The 26,856-nt window shown below is 41.4% G+C and overlaps 1 protein-coding gene across 1 annotated transcript in view; it reads right to left on the reverse strand.

The window, feature by feature from the left end:
* The window catches only part of exd3 (exonuclease 3'-5' domain containing 3), a 39,905-nt gene that overhangs the window by 8,326 nt on the left and 4,723 nt on the right, over positions 1–26,856 (reverse strand). The window contains exons 4-19 of the mRNA XM_022768679.1: positions 25,874–26,035; positions 25,029–25,214; positions 24,847–24,900; positions 24,590–24,729; positions 24,394–24,500; positions 24,235–24,308; positions 23,446–23,484; positions 23,154–23,320; positions 22,391–22,544; positions 22,039–22,237; positions 21,780–21,889; positions 20,731–20,914; positions 20,388–20,560; positions 19,448–19,666; positions 19,232–19,285; positions 18,979–19,110 (exon numbers count right to left, since the gene is read on the reverse strand). Of these exons, the coding sequence (XP_022624400.1) occupies positions 18,979–19,110; positions 19,232–19,285; positions 19,448–19,666; positions 20,388–20,560; positions 20,731–20,914; positions 21,780–21,889; positions 22,039–22,237; positions 22,391–22,544; positions 23,154–23,320; positions 23,446–23,484; positions 24,235–24,308; positions 24,394–24,500; positions 24,590–24,729; positions 24,847–24,900; positions 25,029–25,214; positions 25,874–26,035 (2,154 nt within the window). The remainder of the gene's footprint in view (positions 1–18,978; positions 19,111–19,231; positions 19,286–19,447; positions 19,667–20,387; positions 20,561–20,730; positions 20,915–21,779; positions 21,890–22,038; positions 22,238–22,390; positions 22,545–23,153; positions 23,321–23,445; positions 23,485–24,234; positions 24,309–24,393; positions 24,501–24,589; positions 24,730–24,846; positions 24,901–25,028; positions 25,215–25,873; positions 26,036–26,856) is intronic.

The following is a 26,856-nucleotide window of genomic DNA, read 5'->3' on the forward strand; positions in this document are numbered from 1 at the left end:
GACATTTCGTAGATGACAAGATTAATTGGTAAAACTAGAAATTACGACCTTGTGGTTGTATGCCTCTGCAAACCAGTCAAGTTGCAGGAAATGGTCACAATCTCCCCATCCTGAGTTACAGCATTGAATAATGTCCAGATGTATTTTTGCAGAACATTACGATGTCACAGTTAAGTTGACCTTTGACTGTTTGGATATAAAATGTCATCACTTCATCATTTTATCTTATTAGATATTTGTGTTAAGTTGTGTCATGATTAGCGCATGACTTCTTGAGATATGGAAAAGAAACTTGTTTTGTGAGGTCACAGTGACCTTTGACCTTTGACCATCAAATTCTAATCAATTCAACCTTCAGTCCAAGTGGATGTTTGTGCCAGATGAAATTAAATTCTTGCCAGGTGTTCCTGATAAATCGTGTTCACAAGAATGAAACAGACAGGTCAGGTCACAGTGATCTTGACCTTTAACCCTTGACCACAAAATTCTAATCAGTTCATCCTTGATTCCAATTGAATGTTTGCACCAGATGTAATGAAATTCCCTTTGGGTGTTCCTGATATCGGATCCTGATATCGCGTTCAAACGAAAGGGAGGTGACCTTGACCTTTAATCTTTAACCAACAAAATATAATCACATCGTCCTTGAGTCCAAGTGAATATTTGTGCCAAATTTGAAGATATTCCCTCAAGGCATGACTGAGATATGGCATTAACGACAATGGGATGGACGGACAATCCGAAAACACAATGCCTCTCCTGGCACCAAAGCATCATGAGAAAGCAATGAGAAGATAAACCAATAATGAAAATAATCATTAGTTTCAGCCCTAATCCTTTAAAAACTTGTCATGGATTCTGGACCTCTTTAAGAATCCTAGATGTGTTGCTTCTCTCATCAATGTATTGTAATGAAATAGAGAGCCAAAGTGAAACTGCTACAATTCCAAAAGTAAGAAAATCTCATTCAAACATTCAACATTTGGAGTAGAGACACAAAAGACAAGAAATGCAGCTTTATAACATAACTGGGTATATAGAGCAGTTCACTGCACTTGTCTGGACTGAATGGGTAGATGTTTTTGGACAGCAGAGACTGAAGCTAAAAAGATTTTGGAAAGTTGACATTGGAAAAAAAATGTTGGTGGAATCATGTGTTGTGCATGTGTGCAGTGCTGAAAAGTTTAACTTATAACATGATGAAGGGTTGAAATTACTCAAAAAAAAAAAAAAAAAAAAAAAAAAAAAAAAAACACTGAACAAAACCCTGCAAATATAAAAAGTTAAGCATACTCTGGTTTGACCCTGAGAAATCACAAATACGGCTTGCTTGTAGTTTTATACATGGAACGAAATAGTACTGGATCATTATCACAACCATTAACAAGGTTCAACTAAGATAAAACTCCACGTGCCCAGCTGCATAAGGTTGGGGACACCCTGGGATCCTGCTCTACCCATTTCCTTTTGGAAAACACAATAGTTGAGGAGACAAATGGTGGGTTTTGGGGTGCTGTCATAAGTGCAATAAAGACAAGTGGCTCTCTCACATATACAGCAACTGTATGTTAACATTTGTCTTTTTGACACAGATTTGGTGCTCCAAATGTTTGTCTCTGCAGGGTGACGTTTACACACGCTTACACACTAAAACGGTCTAAATATGCTCATTTTTCCCACCCATGCCTTCACTGCACTCATTCAACCCCATGTTACGACATCCACAGCTTTCCTCGACATGCGCTAACAGTTCTCAAACTGTCACTACACCCACACACAGCCCAAACAGAAATTCCACCCACCCAACCTAAATGCATGAACCAGAACTACATCTGCTCACACACACACACACACACAGACACAGACCCGTCATGGGAGAGCCACCGGCAGATTCCTTTGCTCAACGTTTATCGCTGCTGGTGCATATTTCACCCTTAAGCCCCCCTCTTCACCTCTTCTCTCATTTTTCCTTGTTTCTCATCTCTTCCTGATGTAGAGGCACGCAGGCATGCAGGGAATGTTATTGTAATGCAGAGTGAATCATCTAGGACTGTAAATATTGACAGTAGTGGCTGCTGCTGGTCAGATCTGTTCTCTCCTGAAGAACTGCAAGAGAAAGGAGAGGAAGTGACCCTCCCACACGGCTTCTTGACAGACAAGGTGTCAGTGTCGGGGTGGCATACCTGCTAATAATTTTATACATGTCCACTGGTTTGAAAGTTCAGTGCCTGCTTAACCAGATGTGGGAGTTCCTTAGCAACAAACACATGGTAGTGGATCGTGCACTGTCACAACGTGATTTAAGAAAAGACCACAAAGTGAGACGATGGTGAAAATGACCAAGGTGTAGACCTCATTTTTCACAGCCTGCTCAAGGCGGGAATGGTGTGCCTTTATTCCACCTCGCTGTTCTGTACAAAAGGTGCAGACATGGAATGGGGGCGGGGGCATTGATATTCTGCCCTTACGCCAGCAGCAGAAGTTGTTACAGAGCCAAAATGACATCTGTGTAAAAGGGAGAGCGGGACAGATGCCGATGCTGTTACGTTACACATCATGTCTCTGATACAGGGATGCCAGGATGCTATCTAAAATCATGTACCGGGGAGGCATTATGAAGCGTCTTCTTAACGACAATGTCTCTGTGTAAAAGGGGCTATTGTTTCAAACACTGGTGATTTCTCTTGCTATTTGATTTCAGTGTCCCAGCAGTGAACTTAGTAAGTCTAACCTCATTCCATTCTTTGTACTTCAGTCCAGTTCGAGTTCTTTTACAGTTTTGGTTTGTCTCAAAGTTTTTTCAACCTCATCTGCCGCATTGTTGTGGGAAACCAGAACATCTCATATATTTCAACAAGCACCTTTGTTTTGGTTTTCTTCTCTCTTTTCTCATGACTTCACTGGTAGGAAGTCTGACAAATTCTGCAACTTGCAGCATATTCAGACCAGGCCAGATTCATATGGGATATGGCACTTAAACAGGATCCCAGGGAAACAAATATGGTCTCTCATTTTGGTACAATCAGATGGATACGTCAGCAGACTAAGTTAAAAAAATTGGTCCCTTTGTGTGGGCTTTTACTGCATCATCCTGTACATAATACTCAGAAACAGCAACAAAACAACAGCCTAAGCAGAATTTTGTGCAATTCATAAATTCTGCACCATGTGTAGCCACAAGCTTCCGTGTGATGTGAATTTGGTCATCTTCCCATTCTTTCCATGTATACACAGTATACAAGGGATAGGGAATAAAGGGAAGAAGAAGCGACAGGTCATAATGATAGCAGGCTACAGTATATATACTTTCACACTTTTCGTCTGTCACCATGTTAGTCAATTGAAACTACTGCTTACACAGTCACTATATGTGTGTACTGTGTGGTTTTGAATTGGTATTGAGAATCATCGAATTTCAAATTTTATTGGTACTAGTATGATGATATTCCTAGGGCACACCCAAAAAGCTGGTTCTCAGCTCAGAACAAAGGTCAATAAGCAGTGTTAAGATGTGATTTTACTGGGACCAAAAATGACCAATTGGCCCATGAGACAATGGAGTGAGATGCTGTGCAAGATAGTAACATCATTACTGCTTCGAACTGTTATCAAACTCAGACCACTGCTGAGCTGCTGGAGCTACACAGACACATACATCTCATCACAGTGGACAGGCTATGAGAGGGTGAGATAAAGGCGAATAAAAGAGGGAAAGGGCTTAGGGTTAAGTGGCAGTAATGATGCAGGATAAGGCATCTATACGTGTCTGGGTGTCTTTGTCTGTCTGTGTGTGTGTGTGTGTGTGTGTGTGTGTGTGCGTGTGTGTGTGTGAGTGTGTGAGTGTGTGTGGGAGAGAGAGAGTTCAAACTCACTTCAAAGTGCCTCTGGGAGCCTTGTTCATGTCAACAGGAGACACAGGAGAGGAACACAACATTAGAAAAGCAGAGAGGTGGAGGGGGAGGTAAAAAAAAAAAAGGGGGGGGGGGGGGGGGGGGGGGGGGGGTAAAAAAGGAAGCAGTACACGATGCTTAACAAAGGCTGAAGGGAAAGAGAGAACTGAGGTGGAGGAGGGTAAAGGAGGGTTAAGGAGAAGTGGGTCGGAGGTGAGAGGTTGGGGTATTCGGGCAGAGGAGGGGAGGGGACTCACGGTGATGGGGTTCACCTCTAGTGTGAATGCAATGAGGTAAAACCAAAAGAAAGGACGATGGAGAGAGTTCCTGTGTCATACACCCTCTTTAATTCCACCCTTCCTTCCCTCCCTCCCCTCCTCTGTCCCCTTCCCTCCCTCCACCGCTGCTCCCTCTCTGCGACCGGCCCCAGCAAATTCCCTAGGGCCAGGGGCAGTCCCCTTTCAGTCTCCAGTGACACAGTAATTAGAAGTGTGGGAACTGAATCCGTCCCTCTTTCTGAGCCCCGTACTCCCACCCGCACCCCTCCCCTCTCTTGCTCCCTCCTTTCGCTGCATGCCCCCCCACCCCCTAACCTCAAACCAGCTCCCGGCCCCAGCCCTTCCCCTGCACTTCCTTTGCCACCTCTCCTTTTGTACCCCACCTCTGTTCTTGATCTCAGGAAGTGGCATCTACCCTTAGAAAGAAGTCTCACATGGCACAGGGCAGACGTGTGTTGATATCTAGGGTTAATGTTGATCTTATATTAAAATCAAAGTATCTGCAAGGCTGAATCATCCATATCTAATATGATACATACTGTCAAATACATACAACTGATGTTTTTCAGACACAATTTTAAGGATGCTGAAGACATGACGTCACCTACTGGCAGATTCAATTAAAAAATCATGTCTATTGAAAACCCATCCTGGTTAAATCCTCACAGGCCACCTGTGATGTTCATGGGATCTACACATCACACACACTCACACACATACGCACACACTCAACCCCATACCCTTAATTCACCCCCCTCCACTCCACTCCACCCCACCCCATCCCACCTCACCCCCGCCTCCTCTACAGCCACAGAGTCCCCTATCTCTTCGAACAGAGCAACGCTGTCTCTCCCGCTCTCTGTCAAGCCCACCACCACCACCACCCCAACCCCCATTCGCTATCTCCGCGGCGATAACCATGGGAACAGCAGCACTGTGGGAACGGGCCACCAGTTGACCAAAATAGACAGCAGGAAAATGGAGGGAAAGAAAGAAAGAAAGGGCTCCCTGCGTCCAAGGAGGCGTGTGTGTGTGTGTGTGTGTGTGTGTGTGTGTGTGTGTGTGTGTGTGTGTGTGTGTGTGTGTGTGTAGGAGGTCCATGGGATCATCCAGATAGACAGGTACTCAGGCACTCCAGTCACCTCTGGTTTCCACCGGCAACAAAGAGGGACGCTGGGTGGCTTGAGTTGCTACATTAATTCATTAATGGATATGCAGCTTTGGTTTGAGTTGGTGGGACATACTCAAAGCTGTCCTTCTCACACACACACACACACACACACACACACACACACACACACACACACACACACACACACACTTTTAACAGTCCTACACTTACTAGATAGCAGTGTTCCACACAAAAAGACTACACCCTCAACCACAAACACCCACACCCAAACTGCGCACTAATACTACACTATCACACACCCAGTCACACCCACAACCACGCACCTCTAAAAGCTCACATGCAAACACAAGAGTTCAGACTGAAAGTTTGCACAAGTTCAGGAATCAGATGACTGGAATGGTTGGCATTCAAAAACTTAAGAGCAGTGGTGAAAAGACTACTTAATACAAATTTCAAGCGCTGATGCAGCAAAACTTAAGCACTACAATGCTCTTTAATAAAAACAAATATTGACTGAAATACGTCACAATATTATATTAGCTCTCTGCCTTTTTTTAGAAAAAAACATGTTCATCATCATGATACATTTATTTTTGCAATTGGTTCAGTATTCTTCTCTTTTTTAAACTTTGTTAAATGAATTGAGGTTATTATTGCCATTTTATTATCTGTATTTAGAGACACGCTGATTTTTTATTTTGTGCATACATGCTGATGAGCCACTGGTCATATAAAATGGATATCAGAGAGTCCTTCCACTGAGCACATCACAACTTGAATACACACTTAGATAAATACATACATACGAACACTCTTGTCAGACTTTACGTCATGAGTTAAAATGCTGGGATACGGTTCCTATGAGAAGCATTAGATGCTGGTTTTCCTTGGCCTTAAAGAGGAGGAGGGAGGAAATGAGGAAAGACGGGAATTGCGCATCATAAGTCATGTTTTTTTTTTTTTTTTTTTTTTTTTTACCTACTGCGGGTCTAATTTTCCATTCCATTTATATCCCGCATGTCTCTCAGTAGCCGAGTCTTGGCCTCTACTCTCATTTTATCTCCCTGTATCTCTCCCCCAAACTTAGACTGAATCACAGAGAAACACTATTTATGCCCGATTTCTCCTCCTTGCTTTACCTCTTCCATCATTTGTTGGTACGATCCCTTACACTGAACCAGCCTCCTATCTATTTCAGTATTGCTCATTTCTTTTCCTCCTTTCCCTCTGTTGCTTTGTGTGTTTGTCATATGTCTCATCTGTACTCCTTGATCCATTCTCTTCTTTCCAATTTCTATCAATCTATCTACCCTCTCTATCTATCTACACTGCCCCTCCCTTTTGCTCTTTCAGGCTTTTCCCAGGCCAAGCAGCCTGACCTCTCCAGCTTTCTACCTCTTTGCTCCCTGGGGCTGGAGTGGGGGGTGTCTGCCTGTGACCATTCCCAACTTTCACTTTAATCTGACTCTGTGGGTAACAGAGAAGGAGAGAACAAAACAGATAAAATGTGTGTGTGTGTGCGCCCGCCAAGCCTGGAGCTCCCAAAGCAAACAGACTTCTAACCTCCTGATAGCATCACATCACGCAAACTGCAGGCTTTGGGAAGAACCACTGCAAGACATAGTTTAAGGTTTTAAGGCTGAGCTGGTCTCACATTCCCAAGAAATTCACATGTACATACAAGCAGCGAACATGACCACAGATCAGACATTTGAAGAATGTTCAGAGAATGTGCAGACCTTCACTTAGAACATAAACTGTGAAAACACGCAGTTAAAATGATGCCATTCACACTTTTCCACATGACAGAAAAAAAACATGCATGCATGTACACACAGAAAGTACAGTGGTGTAGTTCACAAACCAGAGACTATGTGGGGGGTTACCATCTATTATCTCTGTCTCCGTGAGGTTTAAATTTAATTGTTGACACAACTCATTCTCGGAAACCCCACACACACATACACAACATCACAAATACACAACTTCACACACACACACCCACACACACACAAGGTTGCCCTAACACACAGCGTGCACATACACAGGGGTGTCTGAAAAGCAAAAACAACTCAGCCCACAATGGATGGGGTTATTGTTGTAAAGATATATAGGTCAGTGGTTCCCAGTCTTGCTGATTTTCTATCTTATCAGCTGCATTAACCACATTCACATGACACTGAAGGTGTAAATCAGTTGTTTGTTGGTGGCTAGAACTAAAACTTGTAGAGCTCTGGTTCCTGTGCACCAGGATCTGGATCAGGATCTGAGCTTCTTTTTACATGTCTTTGTCTTGATTAGTTTACAGTTGCACAAATTATACAATTCTACAAAACTGGGAATCGTGGAGCATCCAACTTTTTTTTTTCTTTTAAATCTTTACAGCACCAAAACTATAAACAGGAGACAGGAAAACACATACAACAAAAGAATTTCAATACCCCTACTCTTGTGTGACTCTAAGCACAGACAACAGACCACACACATTCATCATGCAGAGAGACGGCAATCATGAGCTGAAAGGTAGCTAAAATTATGCAGTCTGTAACCTAACATTACCAAAACACAGCAGGGAAGGATAATATGATTTGCTGCCTAGAACTCCTTCATGCCATAAGGGATGTTGTTATTGTAAGCACAAACCTGGGATGCCTAACTCTTCTTCTCAAATACTGTCAAATGTCTACCAGAGCGTATGCTGGTGTCATGAACATGTGAAAAACTAACAACTAACACAACCATAAAGTTTTAGCTAATATTTTTCTGCTGTCTTGGGTGTTATGATGCAGTTTGGTTGTGTAGTTAAACTGGAATAAAAACCTACAAAGTTCATAGTAAATTTAGAAGAATGACGATCACATGGTGATAAGCAGTCTTGAATCAAACAGTAAACAGACGACTGGCAAGATTGACTTGTTTGCTTTAACAAAAACTCATGTACCCCTCATATTCTTGGCTTAAATTTATAATCAAGTTATTCTACCTCCTGCAAGTCACGACAATCAGATCGCAATATTAAAAAAACTCTGAAAATAGAAGGTTAAAAAAAAAAAAGGTTTCACCTGAAAGGCATAATTTCTAATATGACATGTGAGCAAGGATGGTTGCCTCAAAAGTATGACTGCATGAGGAAGAGTTACCCGAGCTACTTAAGTGGGCCCTTGTGCCAGAGTTGTGATATGAACAACCCTAAACCTCTCAGCAATTTCTCGCTGGCAGGTATTAGCATCGCTGACATCCAAGTTCTCATTCAAGTTGTGTGCAGCGCAGGCAGAGTGGGCTCGGACGGTTTGCTACATTGCACTGAGCGTTGAGTGTGGGAGAATGATGTATGATTCACTAAGCTGCAAAGACCGAAGATCACATTTCACTATTGCAAGGGAAACCATTATACCATGACCACAGACACAAAGACAGTCATACCAGCAGTATCTGGGAGAGGAAAACACAATTGTTAGGAGTGGTTCTCACAACAGTTTTGAAATGTTACCTGCTTGATTTCCATTTCATTGATGGAAGCAAAATTTGTGGATAACCTAAAGGTGAATCTAGACAACATATTTGGATGTGACATACACAGTTTAATCCAGTTGCTCAGAAATATTTTCAAATTTCTAAACAATACAATTTTGACCTACTTTTGCAACTGGTTTTATATAGTTAAGCTCTCGGCTTGCCCTAATTATGTTTTTAGCCTGACTTATGGACCTAAAAAAATGCACAAACCTTCAATTGATACAACAAAGTGAACAATAATGCACTTTTAATGGCTACATATCTGCTTTCTGTGTGGTACTGTTGTCATTAGCTGACCCAAGCTTTGTTATTATACTGCAAAGAATTCTGCCTCCCATAGGAGAGTATTTAGAAGCAGAGGGCAATCACTCAAAGTAGCACAGTCTGGCTGTGTAGCTACTGTGCTCTGCAAAACATGAGAAACTTCCTCTTTCTGTGTGTGTGTTTGAGAGGAAGGCATCAGTAAGTGGTTCCCTCTCCCTGAGCGGCAGGGGAAAGTAGACCCTCTCGAGTGCCTCTCGGCTTCCCCACCTCCCCCATGAGCCAATAACGCAGTCAGACAGAGAGTGAGAGAGAGAGGGAGAGAGAGAGAGAGAGAGACACACACACACACACACACACACACACACACACACACACACACACACACACACACACACACACACACACACACACACACTCATGCACTCTCACATACACACACACACTCAGACACACAGTGTGGTTTCTCCTCTGGAGGGGAACATAAACAGGGCTGTCTGTCTGCGAGCGGAGAGCTAGTTCTCATGACATCACCACCCAGCAGGAATGCTCTGCTCTGCCCCGTCAAAACCCCTCCACCGGCCAGCAAATCGCACACACTCATACACAAGAACACATGTTGAATGATTTATGCACGTCCACATTTTCACAGGAAAATGTACCATATACACAACATGCACCCACATGGCATTTTGAGCTATTTTCTCTCCTCTGGCATTTTCTTACATTGCAATTGTTTTTTTTTCATTTCTCACTGCTCACAGACATCCTCTTCCTCTGCATTTCCTCCCATATCTTTATCACGCTTGTTTTGCTTATTCTTCCCCATAATTTAATAATTTCTCATCCTGTCATATCTGTATTGACTGTGCTGTCTGCAGTGTCAGACCACACGTAGACCACAGGAACAGAGAGTAAGCATGAGGGAGACATTAGCCTGACCCCAGTATAACTACCTATAGGAGAAAATAGAGTATGAAGCTATGTAGCCTATGAGAAACTTTGTTTGTGTGTGTGTGTGTGTGTGTGTGTGTGTGTGTGTGTGTGTGTGTGTGTGTGTGTGTGTGTGTGTGTGTGTGTGTGTGTGTATGTGTGGGTGTGGGGGACATGGGAAATTACGCACTACTTCATTGTATTGGTGTTTGGAGGAAAAGCCCTATTGAAGCTCTCCCTCCTTCCTTCTCACCTCTCTTCCTCCCTCTCTAACTCTCTCCTCCTTTTTCCATCCCTCCATCACTTCCTGCATTATCTTTTTCCCTCTAGCCATCTCCCTCCATCTCCTCTCGCTATTCTCCCCTTCTTATGCCACCTTCTTGCTTCCCTCTGTCCATGTCAACCTGTCACTGTCATGTTCTCTTGCAATTTCTCTCCCTTCTCTTTTTCCTCCTCTCAGTTTCTCTCAGGCTTTTGGGGAAAGCAGGGGCAGGAAGCAGCTTGGCTCTCAGACAATGGAACACATCAAAAAGCAGCACCAGCCTCACCAACTTCACACAAACACACACACAATTTCACACAGACACACACACAGACACACACACAGACACACACACAGACACACACACAGACACACACACAGACACACACACAGACACACACACACACAAACAGAGCAAGACAAACAGGACATTCCAGCTGCCGGCTGCACCGGATTCCTCGCCTTGGCTAATCTGAAACGGAGAGTGAGACTGGGAGTGGAGCGGAGCAGGGAGGCAGGGTGAGAACAGTGGGTGAGGGAGCGAAGGGGAGATGGAGAGTGAGAGGGCCACGCAAAGGGTGAGAAGGAGAAACAGATACAGAAAAGGATTGAAAGACAGAAATGTTGGGGAGCAAAAGGGGGGGGGGCTGGAAAGAGGGGATTAGAGAAGGTAACTCACAGCTGAGGAGTTTTTAAACAATAATGTGTTACTGTAGCATGCATATTTGCATACAATTGTATCCTCGTGTATGTCTAAGAGGGCATGCGTTAATTGTGTTATGCATACAAATTAAGTTATGCACATGATATAATACAGTGAGTACCTGCCAACGGACAGCAGATGGAAAATAGCCAGTTGCTTAATCTCTTCTTTTTGTTTGACATTAACATTGTTTTGTAAAAGGACCAAATATAAAAAAGTTGATGTTTAAATTTCTATCAGAGATTTAAAAATAAACATGTGCTTAAATTAAATCATACCTTCCCCCATCTACTTCTCCCAGGAGGGAGTGTATTTGATGGAACAAATGTGTTGGCTTGCACATACGACCAAGAAAACAGGAAGAAAGCAAACAGTGAGCGGCAATGGTAAGGCAAATAGCAGAGGTGAAATAAAGTAGAGCGAATGACAGAAAAGGGGGAAAAGAGAGAGAAAGACTCAAGCCATGTCTACACTGTTGCAGGCAAAAATAAAACAATAAAAAAACAGTTACAGTATATTTTGAAACAGTTCCCACCACAGTGACGTTTCTGTATCAGTTTTTGATGGTTTGCTGTGGGTGGTTGGCAAACAACTAAAGAGATTGTTTGATCACTTTTTATGTTTCAATTATTGCACAGCACAGGTGTTCACGTTGACCTTTTTTTTGGGTCTGGTTTCACAAGAACTTTGCAACTGTAAAAGAGTAACATGACCGAAAGACAGGTGTTACCTGTATCTAGGCTAATTGATATCTAGGTCTTAAAACAAAAATAAGTCAGTGTCACGACACACATAAGACTGGCACTGTGTGATCGGCTACACTCACACAGAACAAGCATCACAGGGACACAGCAGAAAGTTGGCTTCTTAACATCAGATCATTACATTTTGAATTATCATTAAATGTCCCAATGAACAACCTATCAACACATACATCTGTCCCACAAGAGAAACTTCAGCACAGTTTGAGCAACTATAGATTCACACACGCACACACACACACATACGCAGGCACGCACGCACGCACGCACACGCACACAGATACATATCATGCATGCACCCGTACACACAGGTGTCATTGCATTGCTATGCTATCCCTGGGGCCAACTTGACTGTGGGAAAAGAGGGCAGGCATGATTTTTTTTATAGGGCAGACACTTGGTGAGTGATGGCTCATCTTCTGCCTTATCTATCCGTTTGTGTGTTCGTGTATTTTGCTATTGTGGCTGTCTGCTCAGACAGCCATGAGAATCAACTTCAAAATGAGTCAGGGACACTAAAGACACGTCCCACAGGTTACAAGCTGCAGGTTTTTCTGAGGGTTTTTCACACCGTTGTCAAAAAAAAACCAAAACAACCAAAAACTAAATTGCCTGCTTCTCACAAAATCGACACCAAACCACAACTGTACTACGGAAGACAGGCTACTTGTCAGATCCATTTACTGAAGCTCAAATGTGACACAGGGATTCTTAACTATTAAAATAAAGTGTGATCTGCAGAATTTCACATTCTAAGCTTAATCTTTTATACATATGAGGGTCAGCATTGCATTGAAAATCAGTTTGATTGTTTTATATGTAATTTAAATAACTTCTAGCCATATTATGTAGTTTGTGTGGTATATTAGAAATATTATTATTATTGAGTTCAATCATATCATCAACCATATGTCCTAATAATTTGTTTATTTTCATAATAAACGTGACTCAAATTTACTCTTGCATAAGACTATGAACCATTGTTCTTCTTTCAATGACTTCCTTATGAAAATGCTTTCCAGAGAAGCAGACAGGAATACTGTCAAATTACTGATGAATGACTCGTCACTACAGAGAGAATATTACACCCTGAGCGACTTCGTAAAGGCTTAATATTTGTGGTCACGTCTTACTTGCTCTCTCATTCATAAACTCACACATTGGAGTGACACAACAATTACAATGGCTTTTCCTGATCTGGCTCCCTACAGACAGAGAGAAAGACAGACAGCACGTCGCCCTTGAGACCAAAAAAAAAAAAAAAAGAAAAAAAAGAAAAACAGACAAAGGAAACGGACATACAGGCTGCCCATCAGTCACTCATAGCTGCACTCACTAACTATCTACATGTGTGTGCACTAGAAAGTGTGAGAATGACCTGTGTTATGTGTGAGTAGCACTTTCTCCCAGTGTGTGTGTTCACTTTTAGCACTTTCTCAAACTGCATGTGTGTGTATGTGTGTGCGCGAGTAACAGGAGACGCGGAGCCCTCGCTACACACAGTGGGAAATATTTGGGATGGTTTCCCTCGGAATGTCTTGGCGTGCCTATGGAATGCCCCCCCTCCCCACCGTGGCCTCCTTCTCTCTCTTGCTGTCGCTCCCCTCTAGTCTCCGGAGAGGGGAGGGAGAGTGGGAAATAGGCGGGACACACAAATTCGACCCCTGTTTTGTCACCATGCACGAAGAACAGTACATGCACAGAGATGTCGAGTGAAGCCACAGTGCTCAAACACACTTAAAGCGAAAATGTGACAATTTCCTAGTCTGCGTGTGAGCAAAGGGTGACACCGTGTATATTTGTGGCCATCTAAAAAAGCTGTGTGCATGTGTACTTAAAAATGAGCAGTGAATATGACTGAAGGTGTGAGAACAAGTGTCGCCTGTTCTCTGTTGAAATTGAACACATATGTACATCCTGACAATGACTAACACAATCATACACTCCCATGTGGACAAATATAAACACATGTATTCACACATAGCCAGTGAAGGGTAACTCGAAACGTGTCTCAACCTCTCACATTCCTCCTGTTTCTCAGCCCGCGGCTCTCTTTGTAGATCAAAGGACAGACAACAAGTCTTTCTATCGTCTCTCCCTCGTCCACCACCCCCTTGCTTCAATGCCACCTTTCTCAGACACTCTCTCTTCCTCTCACTCTTCCTCACTCAACAAACACTCATCTCACTTGCACACGAACTGATTATTTCTGACCCCCCTCCCCTCCTCACGCAGTCTCTGTAACACTGTCTCAAGTAATGTTATTTTTATCTCTTCTCCCTATCTCAGACTCACTTGCTCCTTTTAATTTTCTTTCCTTGCTGTTCGCTTTCTCTCTGTTTTTACCTCCCTGCCATCACCTCTGTTCTCACCCCCCCCCCCAAATCTCTCCCACCCCTCCCTCTCACGGTGTGGCGGTTCCTGTTGCTCTTGTTTTCACTTCCCCAGTAGTCTGGTGCGTGGGAACCAGCGTTTCTGCTGCAGTAATGTCTACGACAGAGTGTGTGTGCTTCTGTGACCGAGTCAGTGCGCTCTCAAGTGCTGTGTGTGTTTTGTGTGTATGTGTGTGTAATACTGCTGAGGTGACTCTGTATGCGTGTATGATGGTGTCGGTGTGTTTGTCAGTTTTGGGTTTTGACTGTGTGTACGCATCACTGTATGTGTGAGTATGTGTGTTTGGTTGGTTGGTTTCATGTCTATCTCTCAGGCAATCTCTGCTATCTCAACATGTCTATAAAAGGCCAGTATGGGACATCTGATGGAACTGAACTGTGCAACCGAACGGAAGTGTGTGTGTGTGTGTGTGTGTGTGTGTGTGTGTGTGTGTGTGTGTGTGTGCATGTGTGTGTTTTCATGGAAAGTATAGACGGAACAGGCATTAGTGGTAGGGATAGGATATAGCTGAGTAAGGAAACTGATGGACCGATTGCCAACTCCACCCTCTTACCCTACCCCTTGCAAGAATCCAGAGATGAAATTTAAGGACTAAATTAAATTCTGTGACACGTGTCAACATCTTGACACAGTTAATTTTATCTTTAATATATTTTTAAGGCATTTTGAGGTTTGATGTTTTACAAATTGATATATTATGGATAAACTATTGACAAATATTTAAAAAATAAATGCATTGCTATTTCAAGTGAAACTGTGTGTTTATTCCACAGGTCAATATTAAGACACATTTATTGTATGTTTACATCCTGTAGTTTTCATTTGTGTCAGAGGGGAGTGACAAAGCTATATTCCTCTTAGCTGAAAATTTACGAAGTGTAGCTAAAATACAGCAACGTAAGAATATGCTATTTGAACAACAATGGTTTTTTCATGTCATGACTTTGCTGAAAAGGGTATAAACGAGGCAACAAACTAGGAGCAGGTGCATTTGGATACAAAATTGACAAAAAGATTATGGATGAATATACATTTATGTTCACATTTACATTAATTCATTACATTAATATGAAACCATATTTTACTTTACTACTACTTATTACAAATTTCTCTTGACAATTAACTGCTGGTAAGTTCTCGCAGCCACACTGCATTTAGTCTTCGGATTCTTCTGCCAACGTTTTTTTTTTTTTTTGAAATAAAGAGTGTTTCTCTACTGTTTATCCCGTTCATCCTGTGTGGAAAACCTCTGCCGTGTTTATTTTATTTTGTTTTATACTTTTTATAGTATATAGCACAGAACAATGACACATACCACAACACTGACAGCCAAGGCTATTTTGCAAAGCCCGTCTGTAGATGGGCCTTTATAAATATACATAACAAAGTCCTGTTTTCCTACAAACAGACATGAGTTTTAAGTTGCCGTGATTCTGCCTCAAATATTATCATTATATTAATATTACCTTCAAACCGTCAAACACCAGATCATAAAAAAGTCATGCTGTGTTTTTTTTTTCCTTTTTTAAACCACTTATACACTGTATGCAGTAGGCATAGCCCTCCTACATCTCCCCTTCACTGATGGGGTCTCCATGGTGGACACACATTCCTATGCCTCTAAAATCTCTGTGTGGCCTATTGATACAGAGACAAACATTAACCCTTTCCCTGCACAGTCTTTAAAAACATGTACACAGGTCTGTGGTTAATCTCCTCTCCCCTGTCTGTTTTACTTCTCTTCCCTCATGACATTCATCAGTTGTATAAGAGCATGAGGGAAAGACAAAGGGGAGAAACTAACCCATCCTTGGCTTATGACAGAGCTCTACAATCAGTTAACAAAGGGGTTAACTTCGCCTGGGTGGCCTGTGGAGCAGCCCCCAGGGTGAAACTCTCTCTCACTCATTCACTCAGTCACACCTATACACAGAAATCATGTCCAGCTTAATCTGGAATTAACTAGTAATCTTTTAGTGAAATACATTAGTATAAAATAGAAACTATAAACTACTATTCAAACAGTAATCAACTAAATTTTCATATGAACTGCACATTGTATTTTATAACCTGTATCCATAAGGTAAAGTATTTGAATATACTCAATTTATTTTTGGTCGTAAATTTTAGAAATTACACTTTTAGATAATAATGTTTAAAATATTTGATTTCAGAAAATTATCAAGGAATAATTAAAAAGGCAAAGGCAGGGCCTTTTCAGTTACTTGTCATTTCCATTCATCCTGTTTAAAGCAGATGGTCATGCCCTGGTTGAGGTTGTAAACAAATTACCCACATCCGAAGATAAGGGTTTTCTCAGGTCTACTGCCTGAAATATGGGAAAGATCTGAGGCTGAGATGCTACTATTATGATTTTAGAGGCCACATTTGGCCTTCCTCTGGTGATAATATATCAAAGCAACTTCCCCTTGAAGTGGTGTCAGGAGTAACCAATAAACTGGGAAGGTAGGTGGGTAGGTGACCATATGGCCACTGATTGTTTCAGGCAAATTTTTTTGGTTTGTGTGTGTTTGTGGCATCATCATATCATCAAGACAGGAGGTAGCATCAAGGTGGTCCAGGTTTTAAACATATTGTGCCTGACACAAATGCACCCAGTGGTGTATCTTGACACATTTAGGGACCCCTACTAGGAGCATACCAGAACACCCAAGTTTAGAAACTGTGCTACAGATACCCCTCTCAGTGACCACCACTGCCGCCACACACAAACACAAACACAGCCGTCGGAGCACACACAGGTTTCCCTAAACAGCCACCCAGGGAGATCTCTACAGGTCAGGTACCATAAATCCAACATTCGATAGCAACTAACAAACATCTTTTCCGGTCTTTACAAACTTGAACAAATAAGAATTACAATAATGCTGTACATTCATACGAATCACTGTTCCTTTGATTGAAGAAAGAAGAACATGATAACGAAAGGCTTTTGAGGAAACTTATAGATTAAACTGTATGCAGTTTCCTTTCTCTTCCAGTTTCCTTTCTCTTCCAGGTTTTAACTTTTTTCCAAAGAGTTCTTTTTTCATTCATCCCCTCCATTTCAACACTTGCACAGATTCATTTAGTGGTGGCAGAAAGCTAAGCAACATAACCCAGACATCCCTCTTTCCAGCCACATCCTCCAGCTCCTCCTGGGGGTCCTGAGGCACTCCCAGGCCAGATGGGATATGCAATCCCTCCAGCATCTCTGGGGTCTGCCCCACGGCCTCCTGCCAGTTGGACATGCCCAGAATACTCCCACAGGGAGGAAACCAGGACGTCTGCTGATTAGACAACCAAACCGCCAGAACCGGCTACCTTCAACATACAGATTCAGCAGCTCTTTCCGAATGGCCGAGCTCCTCATCCTGTCAGTTATTGTGAGCCCATTTTGGCCACTTGTGCTGGATTGTTGTGGTGATAATGACTGAAAAAAAGGAGATTGCAGATACAACACCAACATTACTGCCAATGCCATACCAGTCTGCCTGCCAATCTTTCACTCCATCTTAACTTCACTTGTGAATGAGACCCCAAGACATAGTCCAATAGAGGTGAAAACAGGCATTCTCTCCCCCTAGGCAACACTGGAAAAGGAGGCCCCAGGCCTTATACAGGAGTTTGGTTCCAGAGCATGTCGAGGTTAGCCAAACTATATCAAGTTTGTGTAGCTTCACCTTCTGAACTAGCTTCAGCTTCTTCCCCAAAAGAGAAGTCACATTCCACGTGAGAAGAGCCACTTTTTGTAGCCAGAGTTCAGCATGTCAAGGCCCTCACCTTTGTCTTCTGCCTCAACTGACAACACTCCAAACAAACAAGTACAATAGAGGGTATTTTCTTTTCCTTTTCTCCATTTCCTTTTATCATACATTAATTTCTTCCTCTTTCATTCAGGATTACACAATACACCACATCCACCACAAGATAAGTTCTCACAATTCATGAAATTAAGCAGTTCAGCAGTGCTTCATAACCACAGAAATATTACATGGGTATTTGTGTTGCTTCAACTTCTCACTGATTTAGGACCTCAAGCTTTTTTCTCTTTCTCACTGAAAGTTTTTGTCTATGTAAGCATCAGCTAAATGCCTAAACCATAAATGTAGTACATGGTATGTAATATGTTGGAATGATTATTATCATCCTCCTCCTCCTTATATTATCGGACTGTTCTGTCTTAGGGTGTGTTCAGACTGAATTTATCCCTGCATGAAAAAGCATAGGCTCTTCATTCATTTGAATGAGGCCAGTTGATGGTGCAGCGGTGGTGCTGACACAGAGTGCTCTAGCAAAAAGTAACTATGTATATACAGTTATCTGGCAAAAAAAAAAAGACAACTTCTGCTGCAACACAATGCAACATCATCTGGCAAGTGCTGTGTTGGCCAATCACATACATCCAAGCAACGCATAATTGCCGCTGTGATTACTTTCAAGACATAAAATCCTGTCTGACAGTATTACAAACTGTTGTGAAGTGCTTTGGCAAATGATACGCCCTCAAATTCTGTTACTCAAACCTGGACTTCCTGGATTGTATTTCCCTGTCTCACTGTTACCTGAAACAACATGCCCACCTCCAACGCAAGCCTTACGTTGTTTTAAAGCTGGGCTGTTTTCAGTCTCAATCAACACTTAGTCTTTGGATGGTGGACTTCATTATTCTCTGTCCTCACTGTGCTCCACTCACATTTTCCCATGTGCAAGTAATGATAATCTTTGACATTATTTTAGTTAGAAGAAATATGCAGACCTCAGGTAATCCTATATCATTATATGATATCCTATATTACACAAGGTTAATTTTATGAAGACATTCAGAACCAACTTGAACTTTCCTACCTGGCAGCGGCTGAATATATCACTGGGAGTGGGCTGGACGTTGAAGTGTTTGAGGACTTGAACAGCCTGGTCTCTGGCCTTTTCAGAACAGTCTAGGGACAGACAGCGACCCTCACCCACCTGGGAACGCAACTAGAAATACGGGAAGGCAGAGGCAACACATGTATACTAGCAAACAAGGAACACAGGCAAAATGCATCATGAGTTTGATCAAACAAGATTTGTTCCTGACTTCACATTAGTTACTACTTACACTTTGGAATGGTTGTCCACATGTGAGTATGACACGGCCTTCGGCTTGTGCTAACTGACACACAACAAATATACATCAAAACAAAATAACACATTTAATAAATGCGGTACTGCTACTATTGGTCATTTACAACATTTAGTATTTTTGTTTGACTTAATCTTCTTTCTGTATGAATTTATTGTCTCTGTATGTTCTCAGTCCAGACTACTAACTCACCTTTGCAGCTACTCTGTGATCATCAGTGTTCTCCAACATGACCACGTCAACTCCTAAACAGCGCAGGTACCTCCCGAGTCCTTGAAGCATATTGTCGCACACCACCCGCAACTGCTGGGGGGGCAGAGGGGGGGAATCTTCTGAGGGCTTCTTGCCACACAGGAGGTCTTTCTCTGTGTCAGAGCGAGGGGGACTGACCCTTTGAGCCCCCTGAAATTCCTAAATGGACAGAGACAATAATGTGATACTTAACTGATCCCCACAGGGGGATTTTCTTTTCACATTCACCACAGTGCAGGGAGGTCAAAGCACAGGGTGAGCTATACAACCGCACCCCTGGAGCTCATAGGGACTGCTCAGGTCTTGGTCAAACACATATTGTCCCTCCCTGCAGGTTGGATGCTCAAACCCAGGTTCTTCAGTTGGGAGTTTTTGGCATTCATTCACAAGACTCAAGGTTATTGCATGCTTAAGAAATGGTAAATATATTAGCACAATAGTTCTTTAAAATGAAAAAAGTTCTTTATAGTTAACAGTTGCAGTCTGTGGCAAGGACTAAATTCAAAACAAACACCTGAAAGGAACATGTTTGAACAGAAATGTTTCTAATGACCTTAAACCACGATACACTTCTTAGAGTCAAAATGTCAAGAACAGGTTAAGTCGTAAATGGATCCTGGCTTCTACATATCTCATTAGTGAAAGTTCCTCTCCTGATCTTAGCTCATCTGTCTCCAAAAACATGTGTGTCTGACATCTATCCAGAAAAACTAGAGAGGAAGAAAGTAAGTTTTCCTGAGCTACATATTATCTTCTTATCTACCTTGTGACTTTCATTTAGCTATCTTCATATCTTCATGTTCATGGCAACCTCATAAAAATAAGTAAACTCTGTCAATAACTTAAACTGCTATGAAAAAAATGGGAATTGACCCCTTACCTCTTTACCAAGGGCCTGTTTCTTCTGCTTGGCCTGTTTCTCCTTCTGCTTCTTGTCTCCACTCTTCTCTGATTGGCTTGAAGAGATGCTGCGCAGGTCAGCTGGCAGCCCAAAGGATGCTGGGTTGCTGGAGAGGACAGAGTACACATCCAGCAAACAGTAGGCATCTGCCACTAGAAGAAGGTTAAGAAACAAGAAAGGGAAAAAAAGAGGAAAGTGGGGGGATTTATTGGTTTGCAGTTCGTCAGGGGATAACAAAATAATCTTTGATATTCTATAGTGAAAAGAATAGCGACCATCTGGCTCCCTGTCATTGTCTGTCTCTGCATGCATAATAGCTTACCTGCATATCTAATTTGGCTGATGCGCAGTGGACGTTTCTCCCAGTTGGACATCTGTTCCGTCTTGTCCAGGGGCTTTCCTATGACCTGTTGTACCAGTAGACTGAGGCCTTTCTCTGCAGAGTCCTCTCCAACCATCACCTCTTTAGGACCATTTTGAGTCCTGTTGACCTTACTACTCTGGATCTATATAAAGCATCACAGACAATAAACTCAAAATGAAATGGCCCAATGTTGAATATTTCTTCTCTAAAAACCTGTTTCCAAGGATGTAATTCAAGGAAGTTTATGAATTTTAAATGATCTAGAATTTGTGACAATGCAATGATCCAGGCAATGTATTTTAATTAGTCTCTACCTTCTTATGGCCTGCAACAACATCCTGTTTTAACCGGACATTCCTTGTGATTTTACAAAATATACCTTGCATTCCTCACATCCTGCAACATGCCGCCTGCTCCAGCAGATGGTGAAGAAACCTCATCAGTTACTGGCCCATGTTGTCATTTCCACATTCCTGTACCCCTCAGAGACTGTGACTTCAGCTACATATATCTCAGGCAAATTACTGGGACACAGCAGCAGTATGTACCCGGGCTATCTTCCAAATATAGCCAAGAACAGTGTTCACTATAAACACAGCAAATCTGTTACAACCTCTAGTACAGTATCCCTGGTTGCATGGGACACAGTAGTCAACAAACACTGATGCTTGCCGAGCTGAGCCAGACTAAGCCTGCTCCGTTCTTGGCCGCCGTAAGTACCAAAAAACTAACTTGCTCAGAAAATCAGAATAGCTTTATCTTACCCATTCTGGAGTTACAACTACAATACACTTACAAGCATGTATATGTTGAATGTTGTAATAAATTGAAAATAAATGTGTTATAAGTGTTCGAGAAATATAAGGTTATTGTCAAGCATGACGTTTGCTTCTTTTTTTAAGTTTATTAAATCAGAACCAAAAAATATACCTGTTCAAATTAAGGAAAAACAGCACTGAATTTAGTTTAGAAGCCTTTTAGTTATGTGATTGACAAGATAATGTTACCTTCTGGTGTATACTAAGAAGATCAAGTACCCCCTCCATCTTCAGTGGCTCCTCTAAAAACTGGTGCCAGGTGGCCAAGAGAGACTTGAGATCTCCTGTCATACCGTAACCTAAATTGAAATAAAAAGGGGAAATGTGAGGGACAGAAGTATGTATAAAAAAAAAAAAAAAAAAAAAAAAAAAAATTTAAAAAAAAAAAAAAAAAAAAAAAAAAAAGTCTTAAATACAACAAGACTATGATATCAAGACTGTTGCTTACCCAGTTTAAGGACATTTCTTTCAGAGAACAAGCTCCTGATGAAACTTATAGTATCTGGGTGTTGACAGAATCCATTTGCACAGAGGTCTAATAAGAAAACCTGGTCAAAAACTGCAAGCTGTATCAGGGCTACTTGCTGAGTTGAGATGCAGCCAAATGTAGGCTGCCACTCCATGTCAACTCCTACTATACCACCTTCCTAGGAAAGGATAAACAGGAGACGATAAGTCAGCTACAAAAAATTGTTTTTTTAAAAGAAAAACTAATTAATTAACAGATTTTCACTAATGGTTGCAAAATGACACAAAGAGGGCAACTATTTTCTTTTTTGCTGGCATTTACTTCTCTGTACCTTCAGCACAATGTGTTGACATCTCTGGAGAGCTTCTGCCGTGTCCACAAAGTGAACCTTGTCTTTGGTGAGTGGCACCTGGTAGAACTTCTGACAATGAAACTGAGATGGCGTCCACTCCTCAGTTTGTGCTGAATCACTCAGACATATCTGTCTGAGCAGAGGCGAGACATTTGTGTTATTGTGAGTGTGCACGTTAAAAGGAGTATTCATCAGTGAATGTACAATGAGAGTGGATAGATAGTTTCATTAGAGAAACAGAAAGGAATCACAGAAACAAATAAAAACAACAACAAATTAAAATTAAATATTATTCAACGACTCACACACCACACTGCATTAGATCTTATGAATTAGCATGGTGTCTCAATGAAATATGGGATATGTGGCATCTTTTACATGTCACAAAAATGTACCACTTGACGTTTCAAACTCTGGTAAAAGCTTTAACCCAAATTGAGTCTAATATTTCAGTCCACACAATCAATGAAAATAGTCAAACATAAAATTTGGCACAAGATGTCTATAAATAAGATACATTGTTAAGCAGCTTTGAGCAGCTAAGAGATGTAAATCAGTAACTTAACAATAGACTTGCAGTGTGTGAGAAAGGGGATGTGGTGAACAACACTTCAGCTCCATGTTGCACTTCTGGGATAAAACTTCAAGGCTCCAACTATTCCTCTTTATATAAATAAATACAGACTGTACGTGCCACAAGTTGTGTAATAGGATACGTTTATGCATGTTTGGGTCAACTTACTGCAGATCAGGTGGTAGACTCTGCTGCGTTTCCCATACTCCGCAGGGCAGTCGATATCTGGGGATGTTGTATCTCAGTGACCACTGAGAGGCTTTCTGGAGACCACAGTACTTCACCAACATCTCCACCAAGTTGATCTGCAGCTCAAGATCATCTGCCACTACATACTATATATAAATAATACACACATGCAATTAAAACAAACAAAACATCCTGCATATCTTATTGAGACTATATATAAGTACAAATTATCTACACATCATATCTATACACATCTATAAGCACAACTTACCTGAACATGGTCACTCCAGTTATCCTCTGTCATGCTTTTCTAAAAGAAAAATAGAATGAAATACTGATAGAAAAAAAGGATACAAAATCAGTATTTAATTGTTTCTGAGTAAAATTTCTATCCGGGTAATCTGACTAAGATTTGCTGAATTCAAAATAGACTATATTGATACCTGCTCAGTCTCTGCCCCTATTTCACCTACAGTTTTTAATATCCAGGAAACTCCTCCAAAGATCAGAGGCTGATATTAATTCTAACATCTAATTTGTTGTTTGCAGAAAACATCTGACAGTGCTCTTACAATCAAAAGTAAAAACTTGAAAGAAAATCAAAAGGGCAACAATATAGTGTATATGTAGTGCAGTATTAAAAAAAAAAAACTGTAATTTGCACATTTTCTTTCAACTGAATGAAGCAAAACTGAAATAAATGCTCAATATGGTCTTGGAATTTGGTAAAGGGGTGAGACTGCCAACAAATCAGTGAAGAAACCTGATAGAAAAAGGAGGAGTTTAATCAATTTAATTTAATTTAATCAATGTTGACGATGGTCTTAAGCAACAAAATATTACACACGACTATGAACAATACATTCAACAACAAAAAATACATGTCATAAAGACAGTGCGAAAAGTGTGTATTTTGGACACTAAACACAAAAGGATGTGTGTTTTCCATCTCAAAACGATTACCATACTAAAAATACAAGACACTAATGAGTAGCCTGCTTAAATCCCTGGTATATATTATTATGTTTAATGAAATTTGAAAGTGTGCTGCATCCTTTACCTCCACAAACCTCTTGTACATGAGGAAACGTAAAGAGTTCAGTCTCCTCTTGTGAAGAGCATTGGGACACAGTCCTGTGTCAAAAATAGGAGATCACAATCATTTCTGCCTGAGACAGACACAAAATACATAAAAAACTGCATGTGCCTTGTCACACACCTTGTTCAATACTGAATTTCTCCACAAGTCGAAAGATGTGTTTGATGAGCATTTTGGGCTGGATCTGGCTCATGCAGTGTTTGGACAGAGAGAGGCGAGGAAACCGCCTGTGGTAACACAACATAGATTTTTACAGCGGCTCACTCGTGCTTACATGTACAGTACAGGTTCTCATACATTCACACACGCTCCATACTTGCTTATCTCTTCTACACTGAAGCTGGGATGGCACCAGGAATCTAGCAGCGTGACGAGTCGTTGTTCGAGATGATTGTGGCCTGTGACGTAGGATTCTGCCAATGACAGCTTATCCTGCAAGATTAGCGGTACGCAGATCTGCAGAAGAAAGTGAAAGATCACAGTTTGGAAACGTGTTTACCGTTTTAAAAAAGAACTGTTTGAGAATTTCACATCTAACACATCTAAAGTATCAGCTGAAAATATTCATCTCACCTCCTCCATATTCAGTTCCTTCTGTAACTTAAACTTGATGCAGAGCACCGCTGCCTGTGAGAAACAGAGAGAAATTCAGCATTGCTATAGAAAATAAATCTTGTGTATCAGTATTAATTTTACTTTTTACATTTTCATCTGAAATCTTTCTGCCATTAAAAAAAATTATCCAAAAAAATCACCTCTTTGTAGCAGTTGAGGGCCTGCAACTTCACAATGTGCAGTCGGAGTATTGCTGGGTCCAGGGAGCTAAGGTGGTAGATGTAAATGAGGCTCTCTACAAAGCTAGGCTGGGTATCTGTTAGTAAACTCAGGGCACGACGCTGGAGCTCCAGTGCTTGCCGCTCTGAGAGTGAACTCAGGGTCACCTGGTGGAAGGACAAAAACAATGAGGAACCAAAAAATTTACAAATATTATCTAAAAAAAAAAAAGTATCTTGCTTTATATAGAGACGGAAAACATGAAGGACAGCATAAGAGAAAAGCCTGGAACATAAAGCAATAATTGTTGCTGATACAAACAAAGTCACTCATGAGACAACACTGTAACCACTGGAACGAATCATGGTGTTGTGGTAATAGTGGTAATAGATGTGTGGCCATGAAGGTGGCAGGATGTTGGCTCAAGTCTGAATTCAGTGAAGTCACATTAATGGCTACAGTCAACACAACTTTATGGTTTAAATATCCGGATATACAGCATACATGTACAATGCATATCTTCAGCAGGTTTACAAACGTGGCAGTGTAATAAATTTTACATATGAAAGTAATTATTATTTCAACACACATAAAAATTTAACATGCTCTTCAAGCTACTTATCAAGAAGAGATACCTGTAAGAGGTATCTTTTCTGTAACCTGTAACCCTCTGCAGGTTGCACAGGTGAAAATAAATACTTTTTTGCCTAGAAATGGTGCACATCCGCATGTGCACTAAACAGTAGAAGTGCAGAACTGCCCAGAAGTGTCTAAAACTGCTGGAACTGTGACTCTGTAGTACATTACTTTGATGAATCTCAGCTACCTCAGAATGGTCCTTCATCCATGTCTGGAATTCCATAAGGATGTGATAGCCGAGGGTGTGGCTCCGACTCTTCTGTTTGCCTGGACAGCTCTCCAGGATTGTCAGTAAGGCCTCCAGAGGCTCAGACAGCTTTGAAAATCCCTGGAGGGCTAGCAAATGTAGCTGTGTGGGTATATAGAGAGAGAGACAGAGTGGTAAGACTTTTAGAGAAGAAAAGCTGATTGTATAAAACATTACAGCTCTGTCTTTTTAATCTTGGTTTTCAGAAGGTAGTTCCATTCAAATCTGAACCCTACTGTATGTGCATCATTCATATTACAGCCACACAGTATTTACTGAAAAATACAACAATCTATGCAGACTATTGATCGTGTTAAACGCAATCTCAAGAAATCTCTCTACATTTGGAGCCAAAACACATATGTAGTTTGAAACACTGAGAGCGAGTTAGAGTGACCCCTTTTGAAATTTACAAAAAACATTTGTTTTTCAGTGTAAATAGTAATGTTAGAGCAGGTTATTCAAGGAAGACCCAGCTGTAGATATTATATGTTCCACTTTTTTTCTAAATCATCATCTGTGGGTGAGCCATAAGACAATTAGCATGCAAAGAGAAATGGCTAACTTCCCTCTCTGGGCACGGCAGACACACGCGCTTGTGACACATTTAGGGTCTCAGATTAAGAATGAAAACTCTGGCATTAGAAACTTCCTACATGAGAAAATAATATCTGTGTGAGAATGCCTTGGGCTGCGTCTTAATTTGCAAAACAGATGTCATCCACTCAATATCCTCCTCACACAGATCTCAAGTTCATTCAGTGCAACGCAAATTCCTTCCTTCCTACTGACAGACACTCTGGTTTCCTCATTAACACACACACGCAGTCACACACTGGAGAGCTTCATTTAAACATGTCCATAACCAGGCGACTCTCTCTCTCTCTCGTTCCTTACTGTGCAAGTGTGTCTTGTAAGAGACA

The sequence above is a fragment of the Seriola dumerili genome, unplaced genomic scaffold (assembly GCF_002260705.1).
Source record: "Seriola dumerili isolate Sdu_G_001 unplaced genomic scaffold, Sdu_1.0 BDQW01001815.1, whole genome shotgun sequence".
Taxonomy (NCBI): Eukaryota; Metazoa; Chordata; class Actinopteri; order Carangiformes; family Carangidae; genus Seriola; species Seriola dumerili.